We start from the raw sequence: 20,571 nt of genomic DNA on the forward strand, positions 1-20,571 counted from the left end.
TAATTTTTTTATTTAAAAAAAATCTAAGTCAAATCCACTATCACCTCAGAAATAGTTAATTAATTTTAATGTAACAAATAAATAAAGCACTATATGAATTTCCGCCCTGTGTTTGATCACGTGACCACGTGACGTAGCTAGCAACATGGCGACCCCCGCTGAAAACAATGGCGCGTCAGTGAGGAAAAGACGCCTCAAAGGTGGTTTAACAACAGACGCGGAGTGTACTGACAACATCAGCAAAAAAGATGCTGCGAACACAGACGAAGGCACCAAGAAAGGAAAGAAGCACCAGTCGTTACAAACGGGGACTTTCTGGCTCACCCGAATTGTGCTGCTGCGCTCTGTTGCCTTTATTTACTGTGAGTATGTTGTCGTTAATGTAAATATATGAGTCAGTTGTTTTCAGGGACGTCAAAAGCAATTGCTTTTTTCCCTCCTCCCCTTTTTGGTTTTGCTTTATTTATTGGTATCTTTTTCCTTCAATAACACTCTTACACAACAATACTTTTGGGATATCACCAGTAAATGTTCAACTTGTCATGACAATCAGAAAATTCTCAAATCTGTCTTTTTTCTCTAGTTGTGGCGTTCATGGTCGCTTACAACCAGAATAAACAGCTGATTGGCGAAAACGGCCTGATGCCATGCAAAAGTTACCTCAATAGTGTCAAGCGCTACGTGGGAGGAAAAATAGGCATGGCTGCTCTGGCCTACACACCCTCCATCCTCTGGTTCTTGGACTGGAGCAATATGGACGCCAACCTAGACGCCATCGCCTTGTTGGGGATGGCCTTCTCTGGTTTTGTTCTGGTGACGGGAATGGCCAATATGGTGATCATGGTGACCTTGTGGGTGCTATACCACTCATTGGTCAATGTGGGACAACTGTGGTAAGCGTTTTGGATTCACTCAAATAGTAAAGGTGACATATTGAAAATTGACTTTTTTAGTTGCTTGTATACAAATAGTTAGGGTTCAAGTCCCTGCCCACACACACAATGTGAAATGAAACAATATTTTGTGAGCTACCTATTTGTTGTGCTCTTGAACTGTTTTAACTTACGTGTCCTTTAAAAGACCATCTTCATGGACTTAATTGTATCAACAGTTTTAACTTTTTTCTTTTTTTTTTTAATCCCTTGGCAGGTACTCCTTTGGTAAGTTTACATGATCCTACTGTCCAAGCTCCTCCCCAAATGTGGGTTTGAAGAAAAACTTTCTGTGATGTATACAGGTTTGGATATTATTTTTAATGACAGCACAATATTAGGAAAATATTGCTCTGTTTGTTATGTTCCTCTACATGAACTAAAATACAAGGACATGTACATGAGAAGTGCAGATCACCCTCAATCCACATAACATCTACTTTTATTATTATTGCCGTTACAAATTATTAGCTACTAGCGGGAGCTTTTAATTGTATATCTAGGCTGGGAGAGCCAACTGTTGGAAACGGGATTCCTGGCCATTTTCCTGTGTCCCGTGTGGACTCTGTCCCAAGTCCCCGGTCGCTGCCCCCCCTCCCTCATCTGCATCTGGACTTTCAGATGGCTAATTGTCCGCATCATGCTTGGAGCTGTGAGTGGAGCTGCCTCTCCTTTGACCACTACTGTTATTTATATGATGTTAAAAAAAAAAATAAAAAACACTATCTGGTACATTTTCACATAATTAATAGGATCCAATAAAATATCTGTATGTGTTTACATTTCAGGGCTTGATTAAAATCAGAGGCGACAAATGTTGGCGAGACCTCACCTGCATGGATTATCACTATGAGGTAGATTCATTCTCTTTGTGATTTATTGTATTGTATTAGGATAAAATGAGTAAAATTGGATTGGCCACCCTAATATAATTCTACATATTTAGAAATATTTCCCTTCTGCCCGTCAATTTCATTTCAGACCCAGCCTGTTCCAAACCCCGTGTCTTACTACATGCATTGCTCCCCTTGGTGGTTCCATCGCTTCGAGACTGTGTCCAACCACTTTATCGAGCTCATTGTCCCCTTCTTCACTTTCCTGGGCCGGCGAATGTGCATCGTCAATGGCGTGCTCCAGGTCCTCTTTCAGGTAGACCGTTTCAGACGATGTGTTTATACTTTTTTTTTTTTTTTAATTAAAACAATTGTTGTTACCCACTATAATATGACAATGTACTTTGGTATATTATATTATATTAACAACATACCTTATCATCCTTCAATAAAATATTTTTTTTTTTTATACATTTTTGATTATTCCACATCTCTTCTGTGTCTCTAGATAGTTCTGATAGTGAGTGGCAACCTCAGTTTCCTCAACTGGTTGACCATTGTTCCCAGTCTGGCCTGTTTTGATGATGCGTCACTGGCCTTCTTGTTTCGCTCCGGAAGTGGAGCCAAGAAAACGGTTTTGAAGATTCAAGATGAGGACAAAAGTGGACAAACTCCTGAAGTCACTAAAGGTATTTATGTTGTGCCGAGAAAACGGCCCAATGTTATCAACACCCACAGTGTTAAAGACATGACATCAACTTGGACTTAGACTCTCCTTAATGATGATGTGTCAACAAATTCAATATTACCACTCGGGGTAATTCCAAAAAGCGAAGTTAAGACCTTTTCACACTGCACTTAGCAGCCCACCATCGATGAACCTATTCATTGGACTTGTTAAGAGGCGGGCACCATGGAATGTACCAATGCACTCTGGCACTGACTGAGCGAGTGCAGTGTGAAAAGGGCTTTACCATGTTTATTGAACCTCCTTGGTACAAATTATTTTTTCAACTTCTCCAAACAATATTTCATTTAATCTTGCCTCTGTTTTTTTTTTATTTGTATATCAGGAATGCGTATTCGTCAGGTGGTCAATGTGTCTTTGGGCATTTTGATTGGCTGCCTGAGTGTTCCAGTGCTCATAAACCTACTGAGTCCCAGACAGGTGATGAACACCTCTTTTGACCCACTGCGCATCGTCAACACCTATGGGGCCTTTGGCAGGTACCTTTAACAGTCATATTGCAGGAGTGATTGTCTCTCTGAAGCCAAGTACAATTAGATTTCAGGGGTGTTTAAAATTTGTGTCATATAGATAGGACAAGAAATCCCTCAAGCTTCAGCTATCAACATTCGCACCTGTATTGTTTTCCCATCCAGTCTTTTGTTCTCACTGAACAATAATTCTCCCCCCCCTTCTCTAGTATTACTAAGGAGCGCACTGAGGTGATTTTCCAGGGCACTCTGAGTGAGGATCCCAAAGACCCGAAGGCAGTCTGGGAGGAATACCAATTCCTTTGTAAGCCGGGAGATCCTTTCCGAAGGCCATGCCTCATTTCCCCGTATCATTACCGCCTGGACTGGCTCATGTGGTTTGCAGCCTTCCAGGTAAGCCGCGGTGGGTTCACTGCCAAACAGCTGTTTGCTTCCTGTTTTATTTTACAATCATCGGGGTTTCCGCAGGTCATTAATAAGTATTAAAAGTCATTACAAGGATTTCGCTTAAATTAGGGCCTTCAATGGAATTAACTCATTCACTGCCATTGACGGCTATAGATGTCAAAAATTAATTAGAATTTTAATTTTTATTGTACATTTAGAACAGATATAAAATTTGTCATTAATCATGAGTTAACTAGTGAAGTCATGTGATTAATTACAATTAAAAATTTTAATCGCCTGACGCCCCTAATTAAAAAGAAAAGATTATTAAAAATTAGGAGCGTCAGACGATTACATTTTTTTAATTCTTATTAATCGCAGGACTTCAATAGTTAACTCACGATTAATCATAAATTTTATATTTTTTTATATATGTTCTAAATGTACAATAAATAAAAAAATCTAGTTTTTTATACTCTTGTTAACAAAAGTGGGAAAAATGTGAAACTAATAGAAATAGTTAAAATGAATTTTTTTACGTCTATATGGCAGTCAATGAGTTAAAAAGCATTAAATACGATGCCCAGAGAAATTAAAATTTTAAATAAAATTGATGTAAAAACATTGTTTTTCATACTTTATTTTATATAAAACTTGGTGCAGAGGAGTCACTATAACACAATTTATCAATAAGTGTGATAAAAAAAAAAAATTATTTGTGGGGACTGTTATCTAGTTGTAATTTACAATAAACAAAATGGCCTGGCGTCCACGAGTTGCTGCACGTTCCAATTACCAATTGCTTTGAATTTGAAAACTTTCTTTTCTGTCACCAATGTACAACATGAAGTACTACTGCCATCTAGTGGCAGATTATTACCTCAACTCAAATCTGACTCAATGTTTTAATTAAACGATGCAACGACATTTGTATTTGGTAACCACATTTGTCCACTTTAAAGTTAATTAACAAGAGTATGAAAAACTTGAAAACATTTCATTGTCCATTTAGAAAAAATAACGTGATTAATTTGCAATTAATTGTGAATTAACTACGGAAATGTGATGAATTATTATTCAGAATGACCCATTTCCAAACAGACCTACGAGCAAAGTGAGTGGGTCATCCACATAGCAGGACGCCTGTTAGCTAACGATAGCGCAATCCTCTCGCTGCTGGACCGCAACCCCTTCCAGGACAGAGGCGTACCCAGGTAAGGGTTCACAGTTTGTAGCAGTCTGTTCATTTATATTGTGTTATCTAACCATTCGTGTAGCAAAATGCGGTCTACACAGCAACAGCTTATGTTCAGATAACGCCCATTCCACTCAATGCAACGCTTTCTACCATTAACTCCTCACATGATTTTGTCTGTCTCAGGTGGGTTCGAGGAGAACATTTTAGGTACAAGTTCAGCCAACCGGGCAGTGCCAGTGCAGCGGAGGGCAAGTGGTGGCTGAGAAAGCCAATTGGTGCCTACTTCCCTGCTGTGGACCTTGCAGCACTCAGGGGATACTTCCAGTCCAGGGACTGGCCACACCCACATATACCAACACGCAAGAACTAATGATATCCGCGACATTGACGCACAGAGGTCAAAAGAGCTCTTCATCAACTTAATAAAAGAACATGTTTTGTGCACTTGAATACATTTTGGGGGACCAACATTAGCCATATGATTGTCATGGTAGGTGTCTTTTTTTTCTTTTCTTTTTTTTACATATGCCACTGCTTTTGACCAAAATGAAATGAGCAAAAAGTTTATTCATTTCAAATGACAAAGCGTTTTTAATTTCAAATTGCAAAATTTATTGCGTAATGGGAATAAATGAACCACTGGTTATAATACAAGATGTACAAGGACTACTGTGTAGAAAGGAGTTATCAACTTAAAAAGACATACAGCATGTGAGAAAATTATTTGTGCTGTTTTCATTTGACTTGCATTGAGAAAATAAGCAGTTGACTGTCGTTATCTTATATTAAGCTAAGTGTCAAAATAGCCGTAAAGAATAAGGAATATAAACTTAAAAATATGAAACAATCTACCAATGTAATTTTATTAATTAGCTTTATACATGTGCTTATCATGTGCGTTACCTAAATATACAGCCATATTCAAATTGTTTTTCACTCGTGTCATGAATTAAAACGCTTCCAAATACAGGTAACTGCCAGAATCTTTTTAAAAAAAAAAATTATGTAGTAACAACAACATATCAATGGGTGGTGCTAAAGGATAGGAACTGTGTCCCCCCTTCCCAATGCCAGGCACACGTTTCACAATTGGACTTTATAAAAATTGTCTTCCACGACATTTTTTCAAAGCTTGGAACAGAATGTGCAGTGAATGATCATGTTAAGATTTTTTGAGGGTGTTTGTCCTTGCTGCATGGACTGGAAACAGTTCTTGTCAAATTCTAAATGTGGATGTGTCATCTCCACATCGAAAGAAACCACTGATGTAAAGTTGAAACTATTCGACCAATATTTTTGTTTTGTTTTCTCCAAACGTTGTCTCTTCAGAAGGGAAGGCATTTCACAGACATTTTGTCCCAGCGGGTAATTTTTGTATTCCATTACCCATTGGACTTGGCTGCCGGTGTAGTGTATCTCCGAGTGTTTTCCAAGTCACTTTTTTTTTTTTTTTTTGCTTTAACAATCCACTCCTGGGAAGCGGTTTAATTTCCTGGCCTGTTTCCTGAAGCGGTGCACAATGCGTAACCATCCAATATTACCCGGATGGCGCATCCTTGAGTTGGTACAGTGTGTCACAACTTGCAATGATGCACTTTCAATACTCAATTTGTGCCAAAAGCAAGATGCGCCTTTGAAGACAAGTTTTTATTAAAATAGATTGTGTAGTGCTGTGCTGCACAGGAACCTTGAAGCGTCGTACACACAGCCACATTTTTTTACTATTAGAATCCTATGTTTACGCCTTGGGGGAGGTAGTGAAATGTTTTGGGTGGACTTTCCCTTTAAACCCTCAAGAGCGAGCTTTGCCTTCTGTTCACTCAAATCAGCAACAAGAGGGAAGAGAGAGAGAGGGCTGTTTACATTGTGAAGCGCATCCTTCAGTTACAGTCGCTAGTCCATTTGAAACTGCTCTTTTTTTTCCTTTGCGTCAAATGATTTCAAACAAATTTTGTTTTTGTTGTTATCACGCGCGTCAACAGGACTGATTGGGGCGCGGGTGTGAACTTCAGCAGCGTCCTCCTCGCGACACTTCCACCAACCTACAAGAGAACCACTAAAGGAGCATATTTTTATCCTCCTTTTTGACTTGGTTATTTATTTATTATTATCATTTTTTCTCACCACATGCTGTTAGCGCCGATTGTTACCAGAACCATGTCCAGGAAGAAGACGTTAAAGGGTAAAGGCACCTCCAAGAGTCCCAAAGGGTCGCCGAGCAGCGGCGGCGGCGGCAGGACTGGGAAAGGTCTGGCCGCAGGTGCGTCGCCGACGTCCGGACTGGTTTACCCCAGCAGACCGTCCATCAGCAGCAGCGGCGAGTTCTATGACATCGCTTTCAAGGTGAGCCACACAGGAACGCAAGGGCATCTAATTAGTCGCAAGTGTAGTCAATTAGTCGTGAATAATTAGTCGCAGGTGTGTACGCGGGCCACTGCTCCGCCAAACTTCATATAAAGTCTACCTTTGTTTGTAACCCGTTTACATTTTCTTTGAAATATGTGGTCTGATTTATCATGTGTAACAAGTTGAATATTTTTGTTTCAACCATCCTGTTATGTTGTGAAAGCACAGATGTTAGCTTTGCGCTATCAAACAACAGACAATAAACATTTGGAGATATTTGCAAGGAACATATTTGCGAATACGATGAGAGAAAAGGGGATCATTTGCTTCGAGTGTATGCAAATTCCTCATAGGAACAAGTATTCATTTCACACTCTAGTTAATAACAGGTCAAGTGTTGCCCCAAAATTGGAATGTTCTAGTTTGCTTATTTACAATTTCTTATCACACGGATATTGCTGGAACTAAGGGAAAACATTGCAGCTGGAAAATGTGCAAACGGATTAATGCTCACAAAGCACAGATCCCCCCCGCTGTTACTGTCTGCTTGCATTGGGTCCAAGCCCTCTAGTGACCCACCAGATCCTGTACAGCACACAAGCATACTCCCATGGTTTTCAAATGAGTCAGGAACAAAAAAAAAAAAGATTGCTCAGACTTTGAAATGGTCTGCAGTCCACTGAGTGCAATTGTAGGCCATCTGTCCTGGCAAGACAGTTTTTTTTTTCTCAACTCTTTTTAATGGGCGTCGTTACATTTTGCAGTTGGCATCTAATAAGAAAGGAAAGTAAACTTTGGTATTAAATCAACACTACAATCAAACCTCTCTGTGATTCTGAGCACAAAAACACTATTTGGGATGTTAATGAGATCGTCCCTCTTGTGTCCTAGGTGATGCTCGTGGGAGATTCCGGTGTTGGAAAGACCTGTTTGCTGGTACGCTTCAAAGACGGAGCCTTTCTAGCTGGCAGCTTCATCTCTACTGTGGGCATTGACTTCCGGGTACGTTTTTCCTGCTCACTCGGTTCTGAACCTGTGGGGATCCGGCTTCATATCTTCTTTTATCCACATGGTTGTAAATGCATTGTGTGACAATAGACACATTTGTCGGTAATAACTAATTATATGATTTTCAAAAAGGAATGAAGCCTCTTCACATGCGGTGAAAGCTCTCAAGCAAGTAATTCAATCTATAGGATGCTTTGTGGTTTCTCAACTTCTGCTCCTTCCGCAGTCTCTCTCTCTCTCTCTCTCCTTTTTTTTTTTTTTTTTTAAATATCTGGAACATTCACTTTTTTACAATGGATGAGATGGCCCATATGCAGTTGCGAGTGGTTTGCGAGTAACTTGTCGTCTGTGGTGAACACGCACATAAGGGACTTGTGATCATAAAAAATAGGGGATTTTTTTTTTTACACAGGCAACACCAGAGAAATTGGTGGATTAGAGGCATGTTGACCCCGTTTTATACATTTATTTCCCTACAAGTTTTAAATCTCCATATTTACGATCTCGTAGAGCAATCGCGCCTCAATTTGTTTTAGCCAAACCCAGCCAGGGCAGTTTTGGATCCTCATGGGGTGACCACAAGGCTGATGATGATGATGATGATGATATCAGCCTTTTTCTGTGGCTCTCCGGAGCTTTGACCGCTAAACAGGAGGCGATGGTTTGAATTCCACCTGAGGCAGTTCAAGTGTTCTCTTTTTTATTTATTATTATTTATCTTTCAACTACAATTGATAATTTGTAATTTTCACATAATTTATCTTTCAATGTACTTCATAAGCATTCAGTTTAGCATTCAGCTTTCAGCATTCCCACGCAATTTTTGCAGAAATTGCACTTTGCCTAGTTCTAACTTGTTGTTGTTGTAGTGCTGTCACTATCGAATATTTTTAGAATTGATTAATTCATCGATTGACAGCTCTACTCCAGTCGTTGTACTTTTGAATAGAAATGCAGTCATGGTGTATCTTCAGACTGCAACAGATTGTTATGGTTATTTTTAACAAGGTGTTTTTGCTTGCCTGTCCACTTTGTTATTTATAGCAGGCGGGGATGCAAATTATAATCCCTAAAGGGGAATTTCAAGTCATGCTTTGGTGCATTTTATGATGCAAGGCCTGTACCTTTTGAGTTCATGCGGGTGTGGGGGTTTGTTGCTCAAGGGCACTTCAACAGTAGCCGGGAAGCAGACTAGATTGCTGATTTTACATTTAACCATGTTAACAGTTACTATTTACATAATTGAAACCCAAAAACGTATAAATACGTTTTTTTAAATACTTTGTCCTTTACTCCCAAAAATGTATTTATATATATTTTTAGGCTAGAGCATACAGAAGGCTTTGATAGAGCTTCTGTCATGAATATGTCGCTTAAAGCAATGGCAATGGCCAGCAGGTGGCAGCAGAGTATAAGAGATCAGCCAGGGCTATGTTGCAACGAGCTCTTTTTGCCAACAGCTTTGTGAATAATGATGAAACTAAGCTATATTCTAATGCTAATTGCTGCAAAACGGAAATGGATACAAGTATACTTTTTTTCTGATGAAAGAAGAGACTCTAATCTTTCTTTTGGTAGGTTCCATGTTTTTATAGCAACAGAATATAATATTCTGTGGGCCATGCAAAAATCAGTCAAAATGCAGTAAAACAGCCGGGAGCGAAGGGGATTGCTTCAGTCGAAATAAAAATAAAAATAGACATTTTGCAAATCTAAAAAGTTGTTCAATAAACATATCCTTTAAGACATTCTAACAAAGTTTAAAAAATGTTTTCCACCTATATTTTTTCCCTTTTACTGAAATTGAATATCGGCTCCAAATGTTCGGGAGCGAAGGGGCTTGCTTCAGTAAAAATGGCTAGGAGTGAATGAGTTAAGAGGATTTGAGTATTTATAGTACTTATGGTAATATTTTCATCATAATTAACTGAGCCGTTTTAGATCATGAGAGCACATAACCACCATCATGCTCGTTAAAACGAATCCAACTTAACAAAAGAGCAACAACAGAACTTTTAATAAGCATCATCTTAAAATAAGAGACATTTATTATTCCCACAATGGAGGACTTTGCAAGAATAATAATCTTTTCAACAGGATGATTTTGCCTGCGCTCCTTTGGTGTCAACTAAAAATAATCGGAGCGGATGTGAAAAGGCAAAAATGATCAAACGCTTTCATGCTAATAAGATTCCATGGGAGGAGATCACCAGTGCAGACGCTTATTTTCTTCCCGTTTTACATAATCGACCAAATTCCTACGCTGTCTCTTGGTTCTTAATTCTCCCAACTGTAGGGCTTCATTGGACAGTATGACAGTTTTTTGGGTAATTCAGTGATGTGATGAGGCTGATTTTCTGTTGTATGTTTTCGGGGCATCGGCTGGACGAAGGTTAGCTACAAGTCTTTGGCTTTCCTTTTTGAGTGATTGTTGAGCAAGTAACCATGACAACCCGGCGACACAATAAATACGTGGCTGTGTTATTCAGTACAATCTACTTATTCGGCAGACAAATGGCTCCCACTTTTTCCAAGCTGCACGGACAGAAGTCATCAGTCGAGGAAGGAAGATGTTGCGGTGACGGCGCAGGCATGACTAAAATTAGCCCGTGTTGACAAACCTCGGTGTGGATTTGTCGCAAATATTCCTGGCAGTTTGGCCTAAAAGCCGCTTTGCTTTGCTTTACAACTCTTGCAGTTCGTTGCGCTACGAATTGGAAGCGTTCCAATTCAATCACAGTTGTTGAAGGACGCCAAGCTGCTGGAGCCAGGCAAGGTTCAAAACCTGATCTGTACTCTAGACATGTTTTTTTTCTATTTGTTGCCACAACAAAGCATTTTCACTTTGCAAATGTGACATTTTGGAAAAAAAAGATGGAATTTGGGGTTTGACATTGAGTGTGTGGTTACACATTTGATCAACATCATAAATAAATGGATTCAGTTCTATCTTACAGGACTGAGCACAAAATTGAGCACACTATTTGAAGCCTGCGGAGGAGGTGCGCTTGATTTAGTCTCATCCCAAAAAATGACAACTGCTCCTGGCAGTATTGTTCGACTCAGTATGACACTGGCAATGAAACAGGAATTCAGAACATTCCAACAAAAATATTTACAGAAAGGCTCTCGCTGACCTCCATTGTCGTCTGCAGAAGTTTAACAAAAAAAAAAAAAAAACTGACTAAGAATGAAATGATTTAAAGTGCTGTGTACAGAAGTGAACATTCAATATCCTGTAACTATCTATGCATGCTTTTAGAGACAGACTGTTTTATTTATTTATTTATTTATTTTTTGACGGATAACGGACATTTGGAGCCGATATTCAATTTCAGTAAAAGGGAAAAAATACTGATGTAAAACATTTTTTTTTACTTTGTTAGAATGTCTTAAAGGATATGTTTATTGAACAACTTTTTAGATTTGCAAAATGTCTATTTTTATTTTTATTTTATTTTGACTGAAGCAATCCCCTTCACTCCCGGCTGTTTTACTGTATTTTGACTGACTTTGCAAGGCCCACAGAATATTGTGTTATATTGCTATAAAAATATGGAACCTACTAAAAGAAAGATTAGAGTCTCTTCTTTCATCAGGGAAATAAAAGTACCTTTCTATCTGTTTCCTTTTTGCAGCAATTAGCATTAGAATATAGCTAAGTGTCATAATTATTCACAAACCTGTTGAAAACACTGGCTAAAAGAGCTTGTTTGCAATATGGCCCTGGTTGATCTCTTATACTCTGCTGCCATCTGCTGGCCGTTTTTTTTGTAATAACTACCATTACTTTAAGTGGCCTCTTCAGGTCAGAGGCTGTATCAAAGCCTTCTGTATGCTCTAGCATAAAAAAACAAAAAATATATAAATATGTTCTTGGGACCATGGCAATATTTAAAATAGAACGTTTTTATATGTTTTTGGGAGCAAATGAGTTAACGGTCTCTGTATGCTTTTAGAGATAGACCGATGTTGTTATTGTTTTTTCAGAGCAGATCCCGATGCCGATTATTACTAGTTAGATATTCAATTTCAGTAAAAGGAAAAAAATATTGTTGTAAAACATTTTTTAAATACAAATTCCAACTCTTAACTTTGTTAGAATGTCTTAAAGCATATGTTTATTGAACAACTTTTCAGATTTGCAAAATATCATTTTTTTATTTTTTTTTTTTAAATCTTCAACTATGTTTTAAAATTCTAACAAAAACTTCAGGGAGCTCCCAGGGTCATAAGTATGTCTTAAAAACTATATGAGAAACTAAACAAATAAATATCCTAGCTCCCTATAGTTTTTTACTGTAAATAAAAAAATAAAAAAAATTAAAATAACTGAAATGTTAAATTGTCATGTATCTTTGTTTTACTCTCAAACAAAAACAATAGATGCAGAGAGCTCCTCGGGTCAATAGCATCTCATAAAGTTAATTGAAAATGTAAATAGATAGTTTCCTTAGGTCAACACAGTTTTAAATGGATCTATTATTGGCCGTCAGATTTGTAAAAAAAAAAAAAAAAAAGGAAGAAAAAAAAGAGACCAATACCGATGTTCGTCAAAATGTCAAATATCAGCGCCAATAATCTGTCTATTGCTATTTTGTATAATAGTGACAATTAATGAAACTAGTATCAATTTACAACACTAGCTGATGAGAGAAAGTGGCTTTTTATATACACATTTATATTAGTATTTGCACATGCATGCACCTCATCGCATATAAAGTTTTGTGGAAATGAACAATAAGTAAAACATTCGTGCTCTTTCGCTTGTCAAAGTAATTTGACTATTTTTTTTTCATTCAAGGAAAATGTGCCTTTCTTATCATAAATAAATATTAACCTTCCTGTGAACCTCCAAGCTGCCACACTGTCGTTCCTACCAAAAATGAAAATGAACCTTTTGAGTTTTATATTTGTTTGTGTGGAGGTGGCTCTGCAAAAAAAATCAAAGGAAAAGCGCTCCAATTTAAAGATAACAGTGCGAGAGTGAGGCCAAATCTGGCACGCAGTCGGCCCAGAGATGACAGATGATACTTCTCTGTGAGTGAGGGAATGTGTGGCTTTGTATGAAAGTGTCAATTTACGCAATGGGCAGAATTTTCTCAAACGTTTTAATTGATTGGATTGATGACATCACTCACTCTCAGTTTGTCTGGTCTTAATGTGAACTTCTCGGCTACTTCCACTTGCACTGTGCGTCATATTCATAGTACCCATTTTTCATCCGGGCTCGGCATTGGCAGCACGTACTACGTATTCTCCTATGGAGGACCAAAAATGTCAAAAAAGAAAACTGAAAATAAAATTGCATATAAAAAATAAATAAAGAAATATATATATATATATATATATATATATATATATATATATATATATATATATATATATATATATATATATACACACAAGTAAAAATAAATACAAAAATCAAACTAAAAAAATATGAATGAATGTGGGAATAATTATAGAGTAAGAATAAATACATAAATAGATTTAAATATAAATTAATAAATCAAAAGGCTCTGCCCTCATTTATTTATTTCATGCTGCATACGCTGTCAGCATGAAATGCGTCATGAAATAAATATATTTTCATTTTTTGAATCTCGTTTTTTATTTTTGTATTTATTTTATATATATATATATATATATATAGTTATATATATATATATATATATATATATATATATATATATATATATATATATATATATATATATATATATATATATATATATATATATAGTTATATATATATAGTTATATATATATATAGTTATATATATATATAGTTATATATATATATATATATAGTTATATATATATATATAGTTATATATATATATATAGTTTTATATATATATATAGTTTTATATATATATATATATATATATATATATATATATATATATATCATTTTTATTTTCATTTATATTTTATTTATTTTTTATTTTGGCGTTTTTGGTCCACAAACAAGCTGAGACGAATGGGATGCTTTTAACAATGGGCTTGGTGAAAAATCCTAGCAAGTATTTCGTCTCTTTATTGAGCACCGGAGCCGTAATCTCTGAGAAGCACATCAATACAACGCTGAAAATAGTTTCCTTTGTGCTGAAGCTGTTTCAAGGCTATTTCTATGTGTAATTTGCTCATCTTTGTGCTCGCAGTCACCTCTTAGGTAATCATCTGTTATGCATATAGAACAGCTCTTTTTTAATTTTTTTTTATTTTAGATTTCTTATTTATGAAGTGCCATATTGAACATTCAGTGACCAGTATGAGAGAGTGTGAGAGCTGTAACAGCAAATTAGACTATGGTAACTAATATTCAGCACAACATTGTAAATCGAGGCAGTGTCATTTTGCTTCAAAATGCTCAAACTGTCAGTCCAAACAATATCAAGGCTTCAACAAAATACTGCAACGTGCTGCAGTGCTCCGCAAGCGCTGATGGAGCTTGCTCACCATGGTGGAAAATGGAGAGAGAACTGCCAGAGCTCTCCCTACAGTCCAGTAAGATTTATAGCGGGAATGGGGAATTGTGTTAGCCGTATTGTTCCGATAATCCTGTCGTATCTCTACAAATAATAAATGGCTTATAGGGCACTTTGGGCTACATGCTTAACAAAAACATCTTGCCAACAAACTCAACATATTTTAATACATGTTGAAAAAAAATGGAGGTCTGTAGGTGTCCCACTGTGTGAAGTGTGTGTATTTTTTTCATTTTTTTCCCAGATTAACTTTAACGCATTCACTGCCATTGACGGCTATTGACGTCAAAAATTTATTTGAACTATTTTTATTAGTTTAACATTTTTTTCCCACTTTTGTTAACAAGAGTATGAAAACCTCGAATTTTGTTAATTGTACATTTAGAACAGATATAAAATTTGTGATTAATTGTGGTCATGCAAAGTCATGCAATTAATTGCGATTAAAAAAATGAATCACCTGATGCTCCTAATTTTTCTCTTTTGTTTTTTTTTAAATCGTGTCAGGCGATTACATTTTTTAATTGTAATTAATCGCATGACTTCAGTATTCAACTCACGATTAATCATAAATTTCATATCTGTTCTAAATGGACAATAAAAAAATTCTAGGTTTTCATACTCTTGTTAACAAAAGTGGGGGAAAAAAAGTTAAACTAATAAAAATAGTTCAAATGAATTTTTGACGTCAATGGCAGTAAATGAAAAATAAAACCAGCCATCAAACTGCATGGCTCGGCTGGTACACATTAAACGGAACACAAAGTGAAAATCCATCCACGCATTTTCTTTGTACAGTAGTTGCTTTTTTTTTACTTATGTTTGCAGCCCATTTGTCAGTGCAAGCAGTGCACATCAGCAGAGACGTCCTGTGCTCTAAATAGGCTGCAAAATAATCGTCTTTACAAATAAACTCGAATTAATCAATAAAAAATATTTTCATAGCTGTGTGGCTCATTAATGCAATGTCTGTATTGTTTTGAGGGCCCAAAGTTTTTAGTTTACCGTATAGTTTTAAGTTTAAAGGGTACAAAGTACTTTACACCTCAAAGTCCAATATGTACCTTTTTTTCTGATAGTGCTAAGCAATTTCCATTTGTAGCCAACCGAATGCAATTTAAACATTGCGAATTTGCGACCTTAACATGGAGATGTGAAGCGAGTGTGGACTACACAGAGATGATAAGAAAATCAAATGAGGAGGTTACACAGGCCTTACAAGTGAAGGTTGAACATTTACCAAAAACAGAAGAAAAAAACCCCGATCTGTTCATTCATGCTTATTGATATTTTAACAACAGAAGGCAAAGTAATAATGTTTCTACAAAGCTCATGGTGATAAAATGCATTTCTTTTATATCATACATAGAAATTGGTACAATTAAATTTAACGATAAATTTGACCGCCATGCATCAGTGGCGCTTGGCTTGTTAAAATAAATCTTCATCAGTCAACAGCTCAAAACGTTTAATTTATCATCCAGAGTTATTGGCACTTAGTTTACTAAAGCAAATTTTCTTTAACTGCTTAATTTTGGGCGGTGTCGCTCTACATTTTAAAAAGGAAAATGTGAAAGCACTTTATCATAAAACATATTTTCTTTTCATTTACAGTCGATGCATCGTGACAATGACAATAAAGCAACTCAAAGTGAAACTGGTCGTTAAGTATGCAACTGCATAAACAAAAAAGGAGGGCAAAAAGTAACAATATTTATTGTTTCCTCAAATAGTTGCTGTCTCAAGTCTAATTGATGTCGTGGCCCAGATAGTCACCAGGTGCATCATCCATTAAAAGTCTGACCCAAATAGATTCAAGAAAAATAAACTACTGTAATTGTCTCACCCAAAGTTCTGTTTGTAACCTTTTCTTGCTAACCAAAACAGGAGCCACAAAGCAAATAAAAAGTCTCTAAGATGCAAAGTGTGAAGTCTTAACTCTGAGTGAAGTACATTTTTTTTTGCAGTTTCTGCTTTTATTTTATTGTTCTTTGTCTTGTTTCTTCTGTGTTTGTTGTGCATATGTATTATGTCCTGCTTACATTTTTCTTTTGACTCTGTAGTTTTATTTTTGTAACGTGTCTTTGAGTCTTCTAAAAAGCACTATAACAATCAAATGTATTCTTCTTCTTCTTCTTCTTATCATCATCATCATCATGATTATTATTATAAAATATTTATTTATTTATATATATAAAAAATATATATATATTTTTTTATTATTATTATTTTTTAAATAAAAAAAGGAGAGCAATGATGATGTCAAATCGAATGAACAATACTGAGCTTTCCTAGGGGGGGAAAAAAAGATGATTATTATTATTATTATTATTATTATACCCAAAGTGGTCATTTTCATTTTGTTTAAAACTCCAATATCACGCAACATACATTGTAATATGTCACTAGCATTATTTAATATTATGCCCAAAATTCAGTTTTTGATACAATTGAAGGACTTCCCCAATTCTGCAGTTAAGTCAAACTCACCTGCGGAAGTACACTATACAGTATACAATACAATATTTTTCCTTAGCGCGTGTGAAGAGATGTAAATTAAAGATAAGTTTGAAGAGCTAAAAAAAAAAAAAAAAGAGCAAATTTGACTGTTTCCAAGATAGATAGATAGATGAATCAACAAAACTAGATTTAAACCAACGTAACAACTAAACAAAGATATTTTCATATTTCCAAGCTGTCTGTCCGTCTATCTATCTATCTATCTATCTATCTATCTATCTATCTATCTATCTATCTATCTATCTATCTATCTATCTATCTATCTATCTATCTATCTATCTATCTAAGCTCTAGATCTAGCTAGCTAGCTAGATCTAGCTAAGCTCTAGATCTAACTAGCTAGCTAGCTAAGCTCTAGATAGATAGATAGATAGATAGATGAGCCAACACAAGATTTAAATCAACATTAACAGCAAACAAAGCAATTTTTTATATTTTCTAAGCTATCTGTAGCTAGCTAAGCTCTCAGTAGATGAGCTAGATAGATAAAATAGTACCTTCTGAAGACATTTAATATTTTCAATTTGATGTTTTACTGTTTTTGAGTTTACTTATAGGCATATCAATGTGATATAATCATGAGTGTTTAAAATAATACATTGGAGTAATGATTTTGTGAACTTTATTTTATCCTCTCACCCTCAAAGCTATTGAAGATAGGAATGTGCATGATGTTATTTAGAGCCTTTTGGCATTGGAGTCTAAAAGTCTGGGGTTAGATCCTAATTGCATTTCTCCCCCAGTCAAGAAGGGGAACTGAATGTAAATGTCTGTTTACTAATAAGATTACACCTTTGTTCAACCTGGAATCAACATGTCTGTATGTAAACTTCTGCTTACTAATAACATCACGTCTGCTTACTAATAACATCACACATTTGGTCACTAGGAGTTGACATGTCTGCCCTTTGTTCAATCAAGAGCTGGGAGGAGGAACCTTTTATCTTTTTTGTATAAATGAGTCGATGTTTTGTAAATTGTCACACTCTTGAGGTCATCACGTTGCATTCAGATGTGGTGTCTTAACGGTGTCTTTGGAAGCTTTTAAATAAATCCTTGCAAGGAACCTTGTTCATCGGATCTCAGATACAATGATTTTGAACACGCAAAGATTACACTTAAAATAGTAATCATACAATTTTTTCACTTCATAACCACCGCAACATGGTACTTACGATGGAATAGATGTTTTGACCTTTTATGCAGGAGAACAGAGAAGCAAGGCTTAAAGGAAGTGTCTACTAAAATATTTCAGACAGGTTGAGGTTAAATACTTCAGTTGAAGGATGTGTCTGCATATAAATCGAATGTAGAACAGAAAAGGGAAGCGGTAGTGGAGAAAGGAGAGAAAGGGTGACAAATCCAGGATTAGTGCAAGAAGCACAATGTGAGTTGTTTGCAGCCAACCGGGGCAGCACAGGAAAGTGGGAAAAGGCCACTTTGGTCTTTCAAAGCCAGCTTCCAAACTGAGCATCCCTCAATACAGTGCATGGACCATATTGGCATTCACTGGTTCTGATCCCTGTAAGTGGCTTAAATTGTACTCTGAAATAACCAGAATATAAAAACACACACACACAGAGAATTATATAAAAGTTTGAGACTGCCTTTTTGACCATCGAGTCTAAGTAGAATTCTACTCAGCATGTCAATTAGCATCTGCATGCTTATATTTAACATTACTTAAGCTAATACGCTGAACTCTCATCTAAACGTAGAATGTCAAACATGTACTGTTTGGTCTTAAATAATCTATAGACCAAAAGACAGACCTGCCACCATTATAAAAATCAGATTAGGTCTGACAGTTTTAAACAAATTTTTGGCAGTGCAATCCAAAACGTTTTCTCTATCATGTCAAGTTTTTGAGCAATATGATCCCTGTTTTCTTAAAAAAAAAAAAAAAAAAGTGTATGTATGTAAATGAAACATTAAGATTGAATAGTTACAAGCTTTGAACACTAAAAGAAGAAGAAGTTTAAAACAAAATAGAACTGTATGCCCATGGTTACAAGGCTAAGAGAAAATCTAGCACAAATCCTTCGCTATGCTAGCTTTCTGTTTCCAAATATTGATAGTATTGACCTTGACTGCACAAACAAGCAGCCACGTTGATGAGGCCAATTGTGATCAGCTCTTCTTACTACAGTCTTTCTACAACTAATTGGTGGAATGTGCTTATTTGGAGGGTAAGCTGTGGAGAAATTAAATTTGTGTTAGAAAAAAATGGACTTCTTTGGTCCTTCCTCGGGATGGCCTCACGACTCTAGCTGGAAGTGTTCGGTTTAGGTGAACGGTTTGGGATTTTTTTTGATAGGTTTTAAGTGGACTAATGAATACACACACACTCACACGCACGCACACTCGCACATACAAAAAAAAAGAGAGAGCAATGATGATGACATGTCAAATCAGTAAAATTACCGAATGAACAATACTGAGCTCTCCAGAAAAAAAAAAATGGACTGCAATTTTGGAATCATCATACCAATTTTAGTTTTAATAAGCGTAAAAATCTAATTAAGCTGACAAAAAAATAAAATCCCCAGTGTATTTTACTTACCTAATGAGACGGCATTATGTTCGATGCATACAATTGTTGAGCTGCCCTGTGGTTTGTACTTGCATGGTTAGAAGCTACTATGGATTTTTGTTTTGGACCAGATAAAAAGAAGTCTGCCCTTTTATAAAAATCAGTGACCCGGCATGCGAATGTGGGTGACCACCAGGATTCTATTGATTTTCTATTAAGCCTATGGAGTCAGGCTCTCCTTAGTTTGACAGCGAGGCTAAGTGGGCACTGACGTTATAGAGTTTCAGTTGAACCCGAGGCCAATGAGGAAATTACTTTCCTTTTTTTTTCCTGAACTTTTGATAACAGCAATAGAAGACATCTGTCTTTGTCAAAGGATGGTCTATATTGGATTGTGTAAGAATTGTTACTCATTTGTGCGTTAATTCAAAATTGGTGGGGAAATTGAAACGATTTTTAGAATATTAAAATTGCTGAGTGGCCTATTTTTCTCTCTTTAAGCTGCTATTGTAAAATCATTCAGTGTGACTTTAGGATATAAAAAAGCGCCTTTTTCGCATCGATTCATGTGAGAGCATGACCGTTAGTTTAATCAAAAAATTCTCGTGGCTGTCCATTCCATACATTCCATAACTGAAGTATTCAAAGCCACAATGTAAAATGCGTACCTTTTTTACTTTGATTTATAACCTCATCTCTTTCTTTATGTGCAGTTTTACAACAGGTCGTACATAAAACGTGCACAAAAACACAATGGACCTCGATTCTATTCTCATTAATGTTTATTAACTCTGTTTCATTTCAGTCGTAATCTTTGAATTCTGCCATCGGCTCCCATCCCCGAAAACGATTATTTGAGCAATTTTCTCCATCCATCATGACACTTTTGAAACTTCCTTTCTACCAGCACCTACGGCAACAAGCACAACTTCACCTGACAAAGCAGACAGACGAACTCCCGCGGGACTTCATCATAAAGTGCCCCCCCCCGAGCACAAGTCAGTCAGATCGCTAAATCTGCTCAAGCGTAGCATTGCGCATACAAGGCAGCGACATTCTTTTACATCGACTCTCGGCACATCCAAATGTTAGATGTGCCCCT

General features: G+C 36.3%; 2 protein-coding genes and 1 long non-coding RNA gene across 4 annotated transcripts in view; 2 read left to right on the forward strand and 1 right to left on the reverse strand.

The window, feature by feature from the left end:
* The first annotated feature begins 133 nt into the window (after positions 1-133).
* Positions 134-5,041, forward strand: lmf1 (lipase maturation factor 1). Of its 2 annotated transcripts, XM_077550774.1 has the most exons (11): positions 134-362; positions 584-893; positions 1,150-1,160; positions 1,436-1,584; positions 1,721-1,786; positions 1,914-2,081; positions 2,274-2,454; positions 2,839-2,992; positions 3,193-3,376; positions 4,472-4,584; positions 4,752-5,041. In XM_077550774.1, the coding sequence occupies exons 1-11, from the start codon at positions 146-148 to the stop codon at positions 4,936-4,938; spliced, it is 1,740 nt and encodes a 579-aa protein (XP_077406900.1). In that variant the 5' UTR covers positions 134-145; the 3' UTR covers positions 4,939-5,041. The 2 variants fall into 2 exon arrangements, with proteins under 2 accessions (XP_077406900.1, XP_077406901.1); XM_077550775.1 differs by lacking the exon at positions 134-362 and having other exon boundaries at positions 747-893; positions 1,150-1,237.
* A 1,155-nt stretch (positions 5,042-6,196) lies between these two features.
* LOC144038339 (uncharacterized) lies at positions 6,197-6,842 on the reverse strand. The gene is made up of 2 exons (XR_013289212.1): positions 6,693-6,842; positions 6,197-6,624 (listed from the first exon to the last, which is right to left on the reverse strand). It is a non-coding gene; the product is annotated as an uncharacterized LOC144038339 (long non-coding RNA).
* rab26 (RAB26, member RAS oncogene family) overlaps positions 6,575-20,571 on the forward strand; it is a 51,261-nt gene continuing 37,264 nt past the window's right edge. The window contains exons 1-2 of the mRNA XM_077550776.1: positions 6,575-6,911; positions 7,806-7,916. Of these exons, the coding sequence (XP_077406902.1) occupies positions 6,696-6,911; positions 7,806-7,916 (327 nt within the window). The 5' untranslated portion in view covers positions 6,575-6,695. The remainder of the gene's footprint in view (positions 6,912-7,805; positions 7,917-20,571) is intronic.

The sequence above is a fragment of the Vanacampus margaritifer genome, chromosome 18 (genome assembly GCF_051991255.1).
Source record: "Vanacampus margaritifer isolate UIUO_Vmar chromosome 18, RoL_Vmar_1.0, whole genome shotgun sequence".
Lineage (NCBI taxonomy): Eukaryota > Metazoa > Chordata > Actinopteri > Syngnathiformes > Syngnathidae > Vanacampus > Vanacampus margaritifer.